Here is an 18,586-nt window from a genome sequence, read left to right as displayed (position 1 = left end):
ATACACATCATTTTTGGAGTCTTTGACATGAAAAGGTTTGAGACCCACTGGCAACGTACGTGTTTTTCAAAAAACTGTTAAGATTTAGAGGACATTTGTAGAATTCCCAGAAGCAAAGATTTGAGTTACAAATGTTCGCTTAAAAAATATTTATTCAAAGATTTGCACAGATTTTTCTATTGCAGATCTACAAGCTGAAGCCTCCTGTTTGGTCGTTTCGCCTGTCTGTCTGTCTGTTTGTCTGCCTGGGTCTAATCTCACAAACAGCTGGACCGATGAGCGCCAAACTTCTTGTGCACGCGCTGCCAGTATTTTTTTTTTTATCATATTGCTAATTGCACAGAGCAGCAGACAGATGGTTATCAGAATATTGAGAAGCCTTTGTTATAAGTCAGTATTATTTGACAAAAAAGGACAGTGACACATCTCTTCTATTTGTTTTTATTATCAATAAAAGATAATGGAAGTAAATTAATCGCAATGCATCGCGAATCACAATAATCGGAATATAATCGAATCGTAGCCCTCTGAATCAGATCGAAAGGTACCTAGGGATTTCCATTCCTAATGCATACACATTTGAGAGATAGAAATATATAGTGTGGCTCCTCACCTGGCATTCTTACTCCAGACATGGATCAGTTTGAGGAGAGGAGTGGGGGAGTAGGTACTCTCAGTGGGCAGACGACACACCTGGGGATGTAAACATGAAGCAAATGGTTTGAATGGCATTTCAAATACAAATACACACATATAGGGCGCGTTTGGAAAGGCGCACCGGGAGCGCACTCACGTATTAGTTTGTATCAGCCAGTGCACTCAGTGCTATATATCCGAACGCAATAGATACTGTACATGTCAATCACACATGATCAATGCCCTGTGATATTGTTGCGGCATGGTGCCCTGTGTGTGTGTGTGCGTGTGCGTGTGTGTGTGGCATCGTCCTATAATTCTACAAAGCTCTGTCTGTTTGTTTGTCCCCAAAATCTCTTCTGCCCGGTTCTCCTCAGTGGCTGGAGCAATTGATCTGCATTTGCACGCCATTGACCATTACCATGTGCACGGAACAGCGAAGCCCGTTTTTCACTTTCCCCCAATGTCAGCTGTTTATTAGCGCTTTTGTGTTCGCTGTCTCCCGGGTTGCCAGATCATGTGCGTGCAACAAGCGCCGGTGTTGCCACATCCTTGACACAAGCGGACCATCCGTGAAACAAGCGGACCATGACGCACTTTGGGTGCTCATATCCCCGACAGGTATGGTCTTCTAGTTTATGTAAAATGTCTGTGAGACACCTACCTGAGGCCAGACTACAGCTGTGAACACGGCGTCCAGATCATCTGGACCGAAGCTGTAGTGGACAAAGCCATCAAAGAACTCCTGGACCCTCAGGATACCCAGACGCCTCAGGTTCTTCAGAGGACTGATGCAACCTGGCTTCAACTGGATGGAGGAATAACATAATAAATAAAAAACACGAAAGATACACACAAGATACTTTCTTAATATGTATGGGAGAGCAAGAGGAAACAAGTCCAAATAAGCAACTACACTTTAGAAACAAGCCCAAAGTCACTTATAATAAGTGGACATGGCAACCAAACAAATAGTTGTGATAGGAAGAAGACACGTCACCGCCACCTAGCCACCTGGCATGCACACTACAGCGTTTTAAATCACTGGAGCGTCTTCGTGTAAATGCATAAGAAGAAGTGACAACGCAACGGCACTTTGTCGTTTTCTGTTCTGATTGTTACCGTGTAAATGTGGCCCTAAAAGGGATTGTTTAAAAGCTGCTCTTATGAAGTTAAGCTGTGTCACCTGGGCACTTTGGACTCACTGACTGGTGGACAGGAATGATTTGTGTTACTAAATGTCGATTGAAAATGTTAGATTCATCGAAAACACCCGTCCTTGGTTCTGGTGACTCATACTGCCCTCCTACTACGTGAGGGGCCATGTTTTTTCATTATTATTATTTTTTTTTATTGTATTTTTTCCCCCCAAACAATTATAAAAAATAAATGAAAAAAAGTAATTGAAAAAACACGGCCCCTCAGGTATTAGGAGGGTAGTATGAGTGACCAGAACCAAGGACGGGTGTTTCCGATGAATCTAACATGGTTAAAATGGAGTTTGAAGTTACAATGGGTTTGTATAGGAAGGGCGCGTGACTGATAAAATTAATATCAAATATCTAAATACTGAATCGAGCAACTTAAAAACTGTCCGGGGTGCTCCCAAACGCCTGAGTAGACGATAAAATGACCCCAAAAGAATTTAAATCTGTGAATTTGCCCTTTGAAACCACAAGGAACAAGCGTCTGTTGAAGTGCGGTTCCACACGGATACACAACCTAAAGGTGACGGTCATCACCTGATCCCTGCTGTCCAGGATCTTGCACACGGAGGCCGTGATGCAGAGCAGGATCTGCAGGACTTTGGGCAGGTAGCCGTGGATGAGGTGGCCCAGTTTGTGGATCACCGTGTTAACGATGTTCAGCAGGCTGTGTTGGCGACCCAGAGGCAGGACCGCCGATAGGTCAATGTCAGCCACCGCCTTCTCCACCGCAACCAGACAAAGACCTGAGAGCGGAGGGAGGAGGTGGGGAGGTTAGGTTTAATTCTGCTGTGGAACATGGAAAAAACACGACTTCTAATCAATATCACGATTATTTCAAACTTGAATTAATGTTTTTTTATTTAAATATAGCATTATGCCATTATGCCAAATAAATAACTATTCCTTAATAAATTCATAAAATAATAAATGCCAGTGGGTCTGTGTACATCAAAACTGAGGGAAAGTCGAATTTTCTTTCACATTCCCAAACTTGCCAAGTCATCAGAATCCATTTAAATACTTTCCTAGACCACTCAGGTCTGTGCAGACAGACACCCCCCTCTATAGCCTCGTACCTTGGCCATGGTGGGAGACGGGCTCCAGCAGCAGGTCGATGAACATGCCCAGCTCCGCGGCCTGGCAGCCCGCCAGGAAGCGCAGCACGATGGAGGTGCGTGCGGTGGAGCCCGCCTTGCCCTGGAGTTTGCTGCGGGCTTTGCTGCGCATTCTGCCATACAGAATCCTAAGCAACACAAGCACAGGGGTTTGTGAAGAATTAGAACATCAACAATTTTGTTTTCCCGTTTAAAAAGTGTTGGTCAGTGGTGTAAATTAACTAAGTACATTTACTCAAGTACTGTACTTAAGTACAATTTTGAGGTACTTTTACTTTACTGGAGTATTTCCAAATTTCAATACTTTTACTTCTACTCCACTACATCTCAGAGGCAAATATTGTACTTTTACTCCACTACAATTATTTGAATACTTTAGGTACTAGTTACCTTGCAGATATAAATTATTATATTATAAAACATACATTAACCACTTTAGACCTATTTTATACATAGGCTATTTGAAAATAGCAGATCTAGAAGCTCACAACGCGTCGCATAGCGACGCGTTGTGAGCTTGTAGATCTGTTATTTTCAAACATTTTAGTACTTTTACTTTTGGTACTTTAAGTATATTTTGATGCCAATACTTTTGTACTTTTACTCAAGTAACATTTCGAACCCATTTTGTTTCTGCATTGATACTTTTTTACTTAAGTAAAAAATTTTAGTACTTTTCCCACCAGTGGCAAGTATACCCGCTCACACACCAATGCAAACACACCTCATGAGCAGCGGGATGAGCGTGGCCCTGTGGGACTCCTTCACCACTTCTCTCTCCTCTGAGATATTGAAGAGAACGATTTCCTCTTTGAAGTGTCTGTCATCCAGCAGCCTCTCCAGATTCTCCCTTTACACAACACAACACACACACACACACACACACACACACACACACACACACACACTCAGTAGAGCAACACACCAATCTCTGTGAACTGTAATTTTCCACCATTCAGCCACTAGAGGTCGCACTTTTACAAGACCCCTGTTGCATAAGGTTAGCTATTTCTCCATCACATCTAAAATACTGCGTTCACACAGGCAGATACAAAGCTAGCTACACAGTATATTTGTAGCTTTGTTTCTTTGTAAATGAAGTTGAAACCAGCTCAACTTTTTTGTAGCTTTGTAGCTGTTGTAGCAGCTACACATGTCAAATGTATCTTTGTATCTTCCTGTCGCATGGCTTCCATTGAAAATGAATGGTAGACTGTATCTTTGTAGCTGCTAGTGTGAACGCGGCATAAGCCTTCAAGAATTTCTTAATAGGGGAAGAAAATACAGTAACCAACTAAAACAAAAGCACAATAATGGTGGCCATCAGCTTACAAAGGTAAACAAAACAATAATGGAGTTTTGCCAGGCAGACAAAATGACATAGTGGTATAAACACCGTATATCTATAAACTGTACCCTTTATAATACTGGTTAAGCATAAAGACCAGAAACTATGTCACACTTGACTACACAGTAAAATAATTAGTTAATTCATTATTTAATTAAACTCTAATTGTACAAATGGAACCAAGGGTACCCATATAAGAGTACATTTGGTTACATGAGGATTTTACTGTGTAGTATAAGCCTGCCCAAAAAGGTCCATCTAGACCTTATAGCAGCATTGAATTTAGCAGCATAATCCAACAGATGACAGAGTCATCACAGAGTTGCTGAAACTGGGTCAGCGCGATAACTTCATCCTTTGTGGCAGAAAACAAAGAGGCACAGACATCGGCCGTAAGGTGAAACGGCCCCTAACGATGGATCCGTCCGCGGGACGGGCCACGGTGCGGTAAACGGATAGCTTAATAACAGAACAGAGGAGGATATATAGAGCAGATTTTCTCTATGGTGGTGGCATGTTAACATTCCTGTGAGCGGCAGAGATCTCCGTTACCCCCAAGAGGCCCCAAAGGACGGGAACCCTGATCCCTATCGAAGACCCCTCACAATGACCTCCTTTGAGGGAGGGAGAGGAGGAGGAGAAAGACACTGTTTACTTGAAATGATGTCCCATCTGAAGCTTATAGCTGAACCTTTGTACCTGGTGTGTACTGAGCTACTGACTCCCTGTCTTGTCGTAGCAACTGATGCTCATCTATGAGGTATATGAATGACCAGCATGGCTCTATAACAGACTATACAATACTGCATGTGGCACCACAGGTCTCAGGTTTATTATGGTTATTATTTGAGGCAATAGCCTCAAACGTAGACACTAGTCAACATAATGATGATTTCCAAAGTGGTTTTGTTGTCTTACTTGTATGGGATGATGCTGTTGTCCTTGTACGTGAGGATGCATTCTAGGGCTGCCTTCTGAATCTGCTGTTCCTGGTGAGACAACAACTGCAAAAAAAAAAAAAAACAAGACAGAGAAAGAATCAGAGGCATATTAACCCATTAAGACCTGAGGCCGCTTCTAAACATTTTCTAAATCCTAACAGTTTTTCGGAGAAAAAAAATTAAAAAAAAAAAAATCACGATTTTTCAAAAATAGCAGATCTACAAGCTCGTAGCGCGGCACTCGGTGCCGCGCTATGAGCTTGTATATCTGCTATTTTTGAATAGCCTAAAGAAATCTAAAAGTGACACAGATGCGTTCCAGGTATTAATGGGTTAACAATCACAGCATTAATGTTCAGATGTTGCATTGATCTTCCAGTGTTTCATCTGAAAATAGCTGTAATGGAAACAATGTCTTCATTTAAACACACAGGTAATCTGATCAAAATTTTCAACCAAAAGAAACCTTTTCCTTAACTGGTTACTTATAATCATACTGACTGACTTCCGTCTCTGTCCTAGATGTGGTAGCCAAACAATAGTAATTCAGTTAAAAATAAACAGTTGTGGGAGGTCCAGGTGGCGCAGGTGTAGAGCAGAGTTGATTTTGACAGCATTTTTTTTTTTTAGTTTTAGTCATAGTTTTTTGAATAACATTCCATTTAGTTTTAGTCATATTTGAGTCATCTGCAATGTTTTAGTTTTTGTCTAGTTTTAGTCGACTAAATCTACAGTTGATTGAGCCTTGATGGCGTCATACAGGCTGATTTTACGCTTGGTTGCATGGTGAAAATAGCAGATCTACAAGCTCGCAACGCGTCGCACAGCTTGTAGATCTGCTATTTTCAGAGCACAAAACCCGAGCGCAACCAAAAATAAAATGACTTGTCTTTTAGTTCTACTGGATCTCTTCTTTTCGTCATAGTTTTAGTCGACAAAATCAACACTGGTGTAGAGTTGCCACCTCAGAGACTAGGGGTGCATCCCGCTTGGCCATCCAACTAAACTGTCTTCATTTAAACATGCTGGTTATGAGACTGATCTCTTTTTTTTCAATGACATGGACCAAAGACACTGTTTCTTTACGTGGGTACATGTATTGCAGTAACGGACAACTGTGTGTTTACCTGATTATACAGCTCGTTGAGACTGGCCGCCAGGTAGAGGGAACCAGGGTTGGTGAATTTGGAGAACACCTTTAGATGGGCCATTAGTTGTCTATGGGAGTAAGAAACAAATGTAAAAGTAAGACACTTCAGAACCATCTTCACACAAGCTACAATTTGTAATTTCAAGCATTGTCAAGAAGAAACATTGAAGGACATGACAAATGGCACACATTATGAAGAGCTACAACGATGAGAGTATAATGAATAATAAAATAATGAATTGCATTTTTATAGCGATTTTCCAAGTGCTCAGAGCGCTTTACAATGGTTCATTCATTCATACGGTGGGGGGGGGGGGTGGCATTGTGAGGTGAAGCGGCGAACAGTCGACGCCAGCGACCTCACTTTTCCCACATTCACACACCAATGGAGGCAAGCTAGCGCCGACCGACTCATTGGAGGCAATGTAGGGTTCAGTGTCTTCGGCACTAACTCTGGGGGAGCCCGGGAACTGGGAACCTCACACAGTACCCATCCGGCCGCTCTACCGGCCACTCTACCCCATGACACAGAAGCTTTCCCGGATTTAATGGATTAACTTCTGAAGCCAGTGTGTGGGAGAATATTTAGGATATTCAGTGCCGAATAACCAAAGTATAAAGGTATAAAAGGTTAAAGTGGTTAAAATGATTCTGATGCTATGTTAACACATTTTGCTGGGGACCCCCTGGAACCCCCCCAAGGACCCCTGGTTAAATGACGGTAGGTAATGTAGAATTAGAAGGACACATTACAAAAAAACACTGTCCTGATCTGTCTTACTTGGCGGCAGCTCTCCTCGGAGGCCTCTTCTTCTGCTGTCTCCCACTGTCCTCCTCCTTCTCCTCTTCTTCATCATCATCTTCATCCTTCTCCTCCTCCTCCTCCACCTCCATGGCAGGCTCCTCCTCGGTGACGGCGCTCCTCTTCCTCAGGCTCTGAGTGGGCGCCACCAGCAGGTCGGCCGGGAAGAACTCGTTCCTGTTCGATCACAGCAGCCAGGGAGGTTATAGTGAGCCCTAAAGTCATTCACTGCCAGACTTATTTCTGGCTGTGTTTGCCCACTGCCAGCGATTTTAGTTTTTTTTTGCAGGGCAAAAAAAGTCAACTCAAGATACAGCTGTTTTCAGGAAAACACTAAACAGGAAGTGGACGGAGGCGGAAAACTTCAGATGACGTGATCTCCGGATCCATGTGAGTAGAGAATGAAAACGGTCACTCGGGTGATAGAGAGCAGATTGCTAATTGCGATCAACGATTTAATTGTGTGCTTGGCATTGAACATTGGAACATGAATTAACAAAATCTGTTTACCTTATATGCCTAGTAATAAAAAATTGCATAGGGTAGATATGACAAATTACTTAAATATATAAAAATAAATTATTGATATTTAATAATTTGATACATGTAAAAATAGCATAAATAGCTGATCTACAAGCTTACAACGTGTCACGAAGCTTGCAGATCTGCTATTTATGCTTTTTTTAATATTTGAAAATGTATGAACATTTTTCAACATGGAAACGATTATGATGATTATGCAAAAATAATTGTGATTATCTCAAATAATTGCGATTAGACGATGTAATAATTGTGACTGGCCTAGTCATATGACAAAGTATAAATGGGGGCTAGAAGTCAAGTCTCTCTGACCTGATGAACCTGAGCAGCAGGGGGCTGAGCTCCCTGCTGCGAGGCTCCACCCTGTCGGGGACCTGGGCCATGGCGGTCCACAGCTGGTCCCGGAAGTTGGTGAAGTCCGTCCTCTGGCTGGGGTCACAGGTCAGCTTCAGGCAGTCCAGGAAGAGCACGCCCACCTCCCCGCTCTCGATGACGTCGCAGCCGGGCTCGCCGCACAGGTCCGACGCCCCCGCGTTGTCATCGTCGTCACCTTCATATTCCCTCAATTCTTTTTCTGAAGTACACAAGAGAGGATATTTGTCAAAAATGGTGGATGCTACATAGACTGACTAGTCTCAAAAGGCAGCTTTCCGGCCACTTGTGCCACGGTTTCCACTACAATGAAGTGGGTAGCGTGGTGTTGTAAGTGGTACTAAACTGGTGCCTACTTTTGTGTAATGGAAACGGTAGATATTTTGATGCGGTGTGGTGTGGTGTGGTGGTGTGGTGTGGTGCTTATTCTGTAGTGGAAAAGGGGCTTAAGTCCCCCCCTCCCCCACGATGGTGGCGTTTTTCTCCATTGCGGCAACTGTTGGTAACTGTTGTGGTTGCCTGTCTGTGAGAATGATCTCCCCGGCGTCCCCGCACGGTAACGTTACATCGCGATCTAAATTTAACTCCGCGAGGGTACAGATGGAACCAAATGGACCCGTGGTCCTGTACCCTCTCGCTCTCGGACTAACAAAAACAGCCAAAATGGCATTTTTTAAGCCACCCGCTCATATTGAACATAATTCCTAAGTAAATCGTTTATGAACAGAGCTAAATCCGTTTGTGTGCCTCAGCTTCTGCAAGGGCTTGTGTGTGTTGTCTTGTTGCTGCTTGACTGTTCTCGGTCGGTGTTGGAGGCGGATGTGTGTGTGTGTGTGTATGAGGAGTCAAGCCAATAGTTTGTTTGGTCGCGTGTGCCGTTTTACTTGTAACAACTTGTAACAGAGAATTTCTACATTGCAGTATTGATACTTTTACTTAAGTAAAACATGTGAATACTTTTTCCACCACTGTTGACACGTAGCAAACCATCATTAGCAGGCCCTATTCTATAAGTGGATAAATGAGGAAATAAATAAAGTTTACAGCTCTTTATGCAACTCTATCCAAACACGTTCCACCAACCATACCAGCGTCCTATCAGCCTTACCAGCCAGCCCTGCTACCATTTCCAGGTGTTCATGATAGACCTTCCAGAAGTCCTTATTGTCCATCCCTCTGGCATGGCTCCTGGATGGAGATACAGTGGACGGCAAAGACATTCACACAGAAGTATTGCAATAGTTGTATCGATTAGTTCTGTCTATTAAAGGGATATCTTGACATGTGTAACTTCTGTCGGTTGAAATGCCAACGATGCGGAAAAAAAAAAAAAACACGGTGAGTTAGTAACATTTGAACTTGCTCTTCCATCATAGAAACAAGTGGGCTTATAACCAAAACCATCCATGTTCTTTGGGAGAAATGGTGTTAGTGTTCCGTGGAGAAATATTGTTAGTGGGAATGAAAACATAGGCGCAGCACCGGAAGTGGAGGGCTGAGGGCATGTCCAAGCCCCGGTTTCCAGTCATCGTCGATCTATTTAAATCACTACCCCCAGAGTCAAATGCAAAAGTGAAAAACGCTGGGGGCGCCGTTTTTCCTTTTTATTTGACGATGGGTTCCCATATTGCCTTAAATGTGATGAAGTGTCCCTTTGTGTTTGTTAGGAGGACACCGTAAATTTAAAATGTAAACTACACTTACACTAGTAATTCAATGACTGGGCTCCACAATGGCTTGAAGTTGATGAACAGCATCGCTATGAGATAACGGAGAGGCACCTGGAAAGGAGAAACAAACACAACGTATAAATAAACACATTTTACTCACTAGATTTACACAGGAAACAGTGCGGGTAATCCCATCTATTGAGGAAATAAACAGCTACAACAGAGACTGTTTTCCACCAATCAATCAATGAACAAACCAACCGATTGATAGTCAGTTGCAGTGGTGTAAAGTAACTAAGTACATTTACTCAAGTACCGTACTTAAGTACAATTGAGGTATTTTTACTTTACTGGAGTGTTTCCAATTTTCAATACTTTCACGTCTACTCCACTACACTCTACTCCACTACATCTCAGAGGTAAATATTGTACTTTTACTCCACTGCAATTATTTGAAAACTTTAGTTACTTGTTACTTTGCAGATATAAATTATTATTATTATGAAACATACATTAACACATTCCATGCCAGAGTTTAATCTCATAATGTACTCACCAGTGCCAGCGTTTTATTGTTGTTTTTTTGTTTTTTTCATGTCGCCACAGACCTCGCTAAATAAGTTAAAAGTGCGCGTTCATTTGGTTCTAAACACACGGCGGATCCGTGAGAAACGGCCAGCGAAAATAGTTTCCAAATCCGTGCCGCCATCTTGAAGATACAGCCGATCAACGGTAAACAGTGATCAGCGAGGAGAAAAACAACAACCGAGAAAATCGAGTTTTAAACAGGATCCCAGACAGGAAGCGGATACGATCGAAAAAAACGGAACCCGAATAATTCTGTTTCCGACCGGAAACCGGAAACGGAAATGGATCAAAAAAATTCGGAAAGTGCACCTGGGGCCATTACAATGGGAATCGGCGGTTCGCGTAGATCTACGCGACTGGCACGCTGCGGCTTTAAATAGGTTCGCGTAGATCTACGCGACTGGCATTCAATGTGTTAAAAGGTAGGGTAAGTGATTTGCAATTATTCAAATAATTGCAAAATGGGTCTATGTTCTGATAGTGCTCGTTACTATAGAGTGTCCTGTCCATATAAGGAGTCTCCATGTCTCTCCAGCTCTTTATAAAACAGAAAATGCATTTTCGTTTCAGTTTCAGTTTCATTTCCAATTTTATCCAATCAGGATAGAGAACTCAATCAGGATATAGATTAAACAAGTGAAATTGGAAGTGATGACACTAAGAAATGAGCAGGCAAAATTTGAACAGGAACATTATAAAAATGAAGCTTAAAAATTGGTTCTTCCTCCTGATTGGCTGAGATTTTGACACCTACCAGAAAATGTATTTTCTGTTTATTAAAGAGCTGGAGAGACGGGGAGACTCCTGTTACTGAACAAACACTCTATAGCAATGATTACTATCAGAATATAGTGCTTTAACCTTTTAACAAAATACTTTTTGTTTTAACCCAAAAATATCACTTACCCTACCTTTAACCACTTTAGCCCTATTTTACACCTAGGCTATTTGAAAATAGCCGATCTACAAGCTCACAACGTGTCGCGATGCGACGCGTTGTGAGATTGTAGATCTGCTATTTTCAAACATTTTAGTACTTTTACTTTTGGTGCTAAGTATATTTTGATGCCAATACTTTTGTACTTTTACTCAAGTAACATTTTGAACACAGGCCACTGGTCAGTTGAACACACAAATGAACACTGAGGTGTTTGAGTGTGTAGTACCTGTTGGAAGACCCCAGGAGGCCCCTGGGGCAGACAGGGCTGAGCCAGGTCGTGTCTCAGCTTGCGGAGGTAAAGCAGCTTCTCTTTGTAATCCTGTACCGTGGCTGGCACCAGCTCAGCCTGCAGGCACACCGAGAACACTGGCAGAACCTCCATGCGCTCCTCACTCTGGAGGCACACACACACACACACACACACACACACACACACACACACACACACACACACACACACACACACACACACACACACACACACACACACACACACACACACACACACACACACACACACACACACACACAACCAAATTAGGTCTGACGATTAGGTCTCGATTATTCAAATAGTGGACTAATCGATCGAGGGAGTATGATTTGACTGCCCGTTCTCTTAGTCGAATTATGAAAAAAAAAGAAGAGACTGAGAGATTGGCCTAATTTGTTATATTAATTAACCAATAGTTTGCCAAAAATAGGATATATATCATGATTTATTGGGAGAAACCAAGCAAGTATATGTTAAATCAGACATTAAGGACCCCTACAGCCCAAATGGAATGTTCCTCTATTGCATAACATCTTGTTTGCATGATTCGACTGAGATTGTCAGTCGAATCAGACTGATTTGACTGACAATCTCAGTCGAATAATGTATATTTTCTTTTTTTTGTTGCTTTAATCAACTATTAGTCGACTATAGGCAACATTCAGAGTCGACTATAGAAATTCTTAGTCGGGGACAGGCCTAAACCATATACATGTTAAAGTATATTGTGTATACAGTACAGTTACGTTAATTTCAATGCAGAGTTTAGCATTTTATCCTGCCCTGCTGTTGTAAATTAATAGGCTAAAGCCTGATTGCATACCTTGTCGTATGACGGTGTCAGACGGTGAAATCAACAGCTCTACAAGCTCACAGCGCGTCGCATCAGGACGCAATGTGAGATTGTAGATCTGCCATTTCCCGCGAGCGACACTGTCATACAATGTAGTATAAATTAAGCGTAAGTCAGGCTGTCAGTCAGTAAACCCTCTAATGTGCAATTATAATATTTGATAGACATTTCATTTACTGAGTTCTACCTCAGCCTGTGCAGGAAGTTCAGCTTCAAAGTGACTCAGGATCCTCAGAGTGAGCAGACGGATCTGGGAACAGAGCAAACACATGGAAAACATTTACATGCCTGATATTTGCTGCTAAATGTTCTCTCTACTTGCACAAGAGCAGTGTTGATTTTGACAGCAAATGTTGTTTTTTAGTCAATAGTCTTTTGAATAAAATTCCATTTAGTTTTAGTCATATTTTAGTCATCTGAATTGTTTTAGTTTTTGTCTAGTTTTAGTCGACTAAATATAAGATTAGAGTCGACTAAATCAATCTACAGTTGATTTAGTCGACTAAAATGTATTTTGGCGGGCGTTGATGGCGTCGTAATGGCTAATTTTACACTTGGTTGCGCCCTGAAAATAGCAGATCTACAAGCTCACAACGTGTAGCAGCGCAACGCGTTGTGAGCATGTAGATCTGCTATTTCCAGAGAGCAACACCTGATCGCAACCAAACAAAATAACTTGTCTTAGTTCTAGTGGATCTCTTCTCCACTAGTCCCTCCCTAACATTTTAGTCTAGTTTTTATTTGTGGACAAAATTGTCAATATATTTAGTCTTAGTTTTAGGCATCATAGCTTAGTTATTATTTAGTTTTTATCAGTGAAAAAGGTAGTCGACGAACATTTTTCGTCATAGTTTTAGTCGACGAAATCAACACAGCACAAGTTTATTTTGACCATGCACCGTATGTTTATTTGACATTGTGTCTCGTTATCTGACTTTGTTTCCTTTGTCTCCGTCCCTATTCTCTATTTTCATGACTATTTTTGAAACTACAAAACATGGGAGGTTGTACAAACAATTTCACCCACTCTTTTACACTTGACTACGTTCAACTAAGTATATAGGGGAGATAATAGTTTAACCCATTCAATCTAGGAACGCATCTGTGCGCATCTAGGAACGCATCATTCTATAAAGCTCATAGCGCGGCACCGAGTGCAGCGCTATGAGCTTGTAGATCTGCTATTTAAAAAAAAACTTGAACATTTTGTGCAAATCTTTCAATACATAGAACTCAAATCTTTGCTTTTATTTTGGGGGGGGGTCCCTAGAACAACATATTTTGATGGGGGTCCGGGGCCAAAAACATAATTTTGGGGGGGTCCTCGACAAGAAAAGTTTGGGCACCACTGATGTAGCAACAATCGTTTTTCAGAAAAATTAAGACATTTGTTGAGACATTTGACAGTTACAAAATGTTTGCTTAAAATATATATAGATATTCAAAGATTTGCACACATAAAAAAAAAATAGCAGATCTACAAGCGTGCCACGCTACGAGCTTGTAGATCTGCTATTTTTGAATAGCCAAAGAAATCTTAAAATGAAAATTCCCGTTAAGGGGTTTAAATGATCTCGTATTGCTTTTGATTTAAACTTTCATAATTTCAAGGCGCATCATCATCATACTACTTCATCATCATCCTATAAGTTCTTGCCTTGGAGACGTTGGAGGAGATGTTGGCGTGCAGCATCTGGTACAGCTCCAGCAGTGCATTGTGGGACAGATGCTGTTGGACCCCGCTCACAGAGAGGCGGGTGTAATAGAGGTCAGCGAGCAACAGAGCCGACAGGTCTGCAGGGAACGTCCTGGAAAGAGACGTCAAAGCAAAGGTTCACATGATGGTCGTACTCGTACAGTAGGTTTACAATTTCAAACCCTTACAGACAACAGATAAGTTGACTTTGAAAAGATTAACCCATTATTCACTGCCAAGGACGTAATGGACGTGTTTTTTGTCCAAACGCCCAGGCTGCCAAGGACCTAATTGACGTATTATTATTTTTTTTGGTGGGGGGGGGGCTGAGAATGATCCAAGCACCACAGAAGAAGAGTACACCCAGATATCACGTGATCACAACAAAAAAAAGATCGCCTCCTTTCATGTTAAAGGATTTATAAAAGTAACATTTTCTCGGATTTCTGTTGCTTTGTAAGTGTTTTTCAAAAAACAAGCCACATTGAAACGGCCATACTGCCCTGCCAAGGCAAAGAGCCGAAAAATTGGTTTAAATGGTCAGCCAAATGAGATAGGCATATAAGTGATATTACACTAGTTAATAATTGTTTATCCTCCAAAATCACAAAGGCTAATTTGACCTTTGGGATACACAAATAAGTCGGTGTGTCCAAAAACGTAGTTACTGCACTTTAATGGAGGATCGCGGCCGGCCAATTTTTCCCCGATTCTACCAGATCTCTGTGCGTGTAATGAGCCAAAAGTACAGTAAAATCGCCATTTTCGCTGGCAAGGTGACGGTAGACGAGTTAATTAATTAATTAATTCCTGGCAGTCAATGAGTTAATGTAGCTAATGTTAACTACTGTCCTCCTTCAACATTGCTAAAGGTTGCATCCAAACACCCAATAATACCCACAAAAGACACAGAAGACCGTGCGGTACTTACTTCAGGATGGAAGTGACCTTGTCTACTGGGACCAGTGACAGGAGCTCAGCGGAACCATCTAGGTTGAGGAGACAGCTGAGGGCCTGTCTGGCCACGAACAGACCAGCTGAGGGGACGAGGAGACGATTAGTGTGGAGCAGTGTGGATTCTCAACCTTTTTAATTACAAGGAACTCCAGCTTGATGCATTATTAGGCCATGGACCTCCATTTGATCAAATATTTATCTCTGGGACCCCAAGCTACACTGCAAAATTCTCTGTGTTAATTTAGCCCTGAGAGTGTGCAAATACCAACTATCAATTAGCTGGGGACCCTGGAATGCTTGAGAACCAGAGGTGTTGTAAACAGTAACTGAACAATTTAAAGTGCATTCATCATTATCATGAACAGCCTGGGTTTCGGGCTTATATAATCTTCGTTACCATTTTCAAACTGGACACGCAAGAGGTAAACAATTGTGTACGGGGAGCATAATTAATGCTTGTGGCTATTGTGTATGAGCTGGGTATTTGTAAACATTTGGCATGCACATAATGCGGACAAGTTTGACTCAAGTATGGTGGTAACATTCCGTGTTTCAGTTTGTGTTGTACAGAAGAAGAAAAAAAACTAAAAGCACAAACCTTTTCCCAGCTTCTCCGTCTCAACCTCACATATGAGGTGACTGAGGAGGGCTGTCACAGCAGGAACCACGCTAGTGGAAGCCAGTGGTCTAAAATAAGAAAGAATAAAATACAATTTAATCATCACACCACACAGTGTGCTTGGATGTCTTCATGTATTGTATACAAATCTTTTGAAAATAGCAGATCTACAAGCTCACAACGCGTCGCTTGAGCTTGTAGATTTTCAAATAGCCAAAGTATATCTAGGGTTGAAGTGGTTAATCTACTGTATGTGATGTAATAATATGAAAAATCTTCAAAGTAACTAGTAACTAAAGTTTTCAAATAATTGTAGTGGAGTAAAAAGTACTCAGATGTGGTGGAGTAGAAGTAAAAGTATTGAAAATTGGAGATACTCCAGTAAAGTAAAAGTATGTCAAAATACTTAAGTACAGTATTTGAGTACCGGTACATGTACTTAGTTACTTTCCCCCACTGTGAGTGAGTGAGTGAGTGCGTGAGTGAGTGAGTGCGTGCATGGCCTGTTGGGTGATGCCAGTGTACCTGAGGTGTGGCAGAAGGACCAGAGCTGCCCACGGCAGGGACAGGTCAGCGAGGGTCTGGTCCTCCTGGGGCAGGCTGAGCATAGACAACACCAGCTCTGGTACCGAGCCGGTCTCCTCCTCCGTCTCTGGGCCTGCATCAGCGCCGGTCTGGACAGCCTCGACGCTGCAAGAGAAACGTCTCAGAATCAGAGATGTTAAACCACATCAAAACCTCACTTCTTCAGACTCCACCCACGTCTGCTACTGCTTACAGTATTATAGCACTTGTTGACTAGATGCTAAAGTCGTGTTACAGAGAACACACATTAACCCATTAAATCCGGGAACGCATCTGGGTCATTTTTAGATGTCTTTGGGCGATTCTATTTTAGAAAAATGGTGGAAATCTTTAAATATATTATTATTATTATTTTTAAGCAAACATTTTTAACTCAAATCTTTGTTTCTGGGGGGTCCCTGGAACAACATATTTGGAGACGGGGGTCCGTGGCCAAATACATATCATTTTGGGGGTCCTTGACATTATTATAGCAACATACGTTTTTTAAAAAAACTGACATTTGTAGAATCCCCCAGAAGCAAAGACTTTAGTAAAAATGTTTGCTTTAAAAAAATATATATATATGTATATATATTCAAAGATTGCACTCATTTTCACGATTTTTCAAAAATAGCAGATCCACAAGCTCGTAGCGCGGCACTCGGTGCCGCGCTACGAGCTTGTATATCTGCTATTTTTGAATAGCCCAAAGAGATCTTAAAATGACACAAATTATGCTTTCCCGGTCTTAAAGGGTTAAATCCCCGCCGTGTCGGGTGTCTCACCCTGCAAGCGGTGGCGCTGCGCTGAAGAGGAGCGGGTAGGTCTCGAAGGCCATGGAGCCGGCTGTGGGGGGAGGGGCCTTGGCCAAAATCAGACTGACCAACACCTCCAGACCGCAGTGACGGGACAGGGGGTCGTCGCTGCAGACCAACCCCGCCGTGCACCTCAACAGGCTGGGGAGGAAGAGCTGAGGAGGAAGAGGAGGACACGGACGTGAAGGAAATCATGGAGAGTGACGGGGAGAAAAAGAGAGCAGTGATTTTTTTTTTTGCTTAACAGACAAAAAGGAAAAGAAAGACAAGTGACTAATCCAAGCAAGCCATTTTTGTGTTTAAAGCATCAAGTATTGTCCCAAAGACTGACAAAAACATATATATCAAAGGTATTCCATTATGGTGAGATCATGATGAGATATCGAACCTGTTCGAATTGATTCATTGAGAACATCTCCTTGGTGAACTCTAGGAGAAGCTCCTGCTCCATTCTGCTGGCAAACACCTGGTGGCCAGAGCAGAGACGGGAAAATGCATTTACATTAAAATGGTGCATTTATATAGCGTTTTTATCCAAAGCGCTTTACATGCACATCCACCCATTCACACACATACCGATGGCGGAGGAAACCATGAAAGGCACCAACCTGCTCATCGGGAGCAATTAGGGGTTCAGCGTCTTGCTCAAGGACACTTCAACACTAACTCTGGGGGGAGCCCGGGATCGAACTGGGAACCTTGCGGTTGCCATCCGGCCCGCTCTACCGGCCACTCTACCCCTGAGCCACTTACGCGCACACGCATAAACATGCAAAGGAATTCTCCTTAACATACGTACATATCGTATCTCTATCTTCGCGTTTTTCCGGAAATGAATGCCCTGCGGCCTACTTCATCATACAAGAGTGTCACACAAAAAGGTTGTGAAAATAGCAGATCTACAAGCTGGACGACGATATGCAGCAGCACACAAACTCTCTCCCCCACACACACACACACACACACACATGTATTTATTCTGGGACAGACAGACAGTACTGTCAAACACAAACCTGCTGGACAATCTCCTGGACGAGTGCTGGGGCCAGGTGGATGTACTCCCCCAGGAGCAGAGAGGAGATGATCTGGAGGAGCAGACGAGAGCAGGAGGCGGAGCCTGAGAGACCTGGACTGGGGATGAGCTGTAACACCGTCTGCAGGCGGGAGGAGAACACCAAGCACAGAGGAACGTATATGTATGCGTCATTTATACTTTGTTTGCGTGCCGGCATCACGTGCTGAAAATAGGCAATCTACAAGCTCGCATCATCACACATTGTGAATTTGCAGTCAAAGGATTATTATTTTATTTTATTTTTGGTTAATTAAGTGTTAAATAGCTCTATATTCTGATAGTAATCATTTCTATATTTCTATAGAGTCCTTGTTCAGTAACATGGGTCTCCCCGTCTCTCCAGTTCTTTAACACATTGCCTGCCAAGGACGTATGTATACGTCCTTTCAAAATAAATCATGTTTTCAGTGATTACGCCAGAGG

The 18,586-nt window shown here is 42.3% G+C and overlaps 1 protein-coding gene across 1 annotated transcript in view; it reads right to left on the bottom strand.

Moving 5' to 3' along the window:
- Window positions 1-18,586, bottom strand: part of utp20 (UTP20 small subunit processome component) — a 58,153-nt gene that overhangs the window by 30,443 nt on the left and 9,124 nt on the right. Inside the window, exons 10-29 of the mRNA XM_080421607.1 lie at window positions 18,102-18,242; window positions 17,477-17,554; window positions 17,059-17,243; window positions 16,232-16,396; window positions 15,686-15,774; window positions 15,062-15,167; window positions 14,092-14,242; window positions 12,622-12,684; window positions 11,537-11,704; window positions 9,817-9,893; window positions 9,221-9,300; window positions 8,053-8,314; window positions 7,180-7,377; window positions 6,376-6,466; window positions 5,226-5,311; window positions 3,684-3,809; window positions 2,921-3,087; window positions 2,379-2,587; window positions 1,301-1,444; window positions 614-693 (exon numbers count right to left, since the gene is read on the bottom strand). Coding sequence (XP_080277733.1) covers window positions 614-693; window positions 1,301-1,444; window positions 2,379-2,587; window positions 2,921-3,087; window positions 3,684-3,809; window positions 5,226-5,311; window positions 6,376-6,466; window positions 7,180-7,377; window positions 8,053-8,314; window positions 9,221-9,300; window positions 9,817-9,893; window positions 11,537-11,704; window positions 12,622-12,684; window positions 14,092-14,242; window positions 15,062-15,167; window positions 15,686-15,774; window positions 16,232-16,396; window positions 17,059-17,243; window positions 17,477-17,554; window positions 18,102-18,242 — 2,666 coding nt within the window. The remainder of the gene's footprint in view (window positions 1-613; window positions 694-1,300; window positions 1,445-2,378; window positions 2,588-2,920; window positions 3,088-3,683; window positions 3,810-5,225; window positions 5,312-6,375; window positions 6,467-7,179; window positions 7,378-8,052; window positions 8,315-9,220; window positions 9,301-9,816; window positions 9,894-11,536; window positions 11,705-12,621; window positions 12,685-14,091; window positions 14,243-15,061; window positions 15,168-15,685; window positions 15,775-16,231; window positions 16,397-17,058; window positions 17,244-17,476; window positions 17,555-18,101; window positions 18,243-18,586) is intronic.

This window comes from Gymnoscopelus braueri (assembly GCF_963280865.1).
Source record: "Gymnoscopelus braueri genome assembly, chromosome: 23".
NCBI lineage: Eukaryota > Metazoa > Chordata > Actinopteri > Myctophiformes > Myctophidae > Gymnoscopelus > Gymnoscopelus braueri.
The sequence above is the reverse complement of the archived record's forward strand: the minus strand, read 5'-3'. Positions and strand labels throughout refer to the sequence as shown.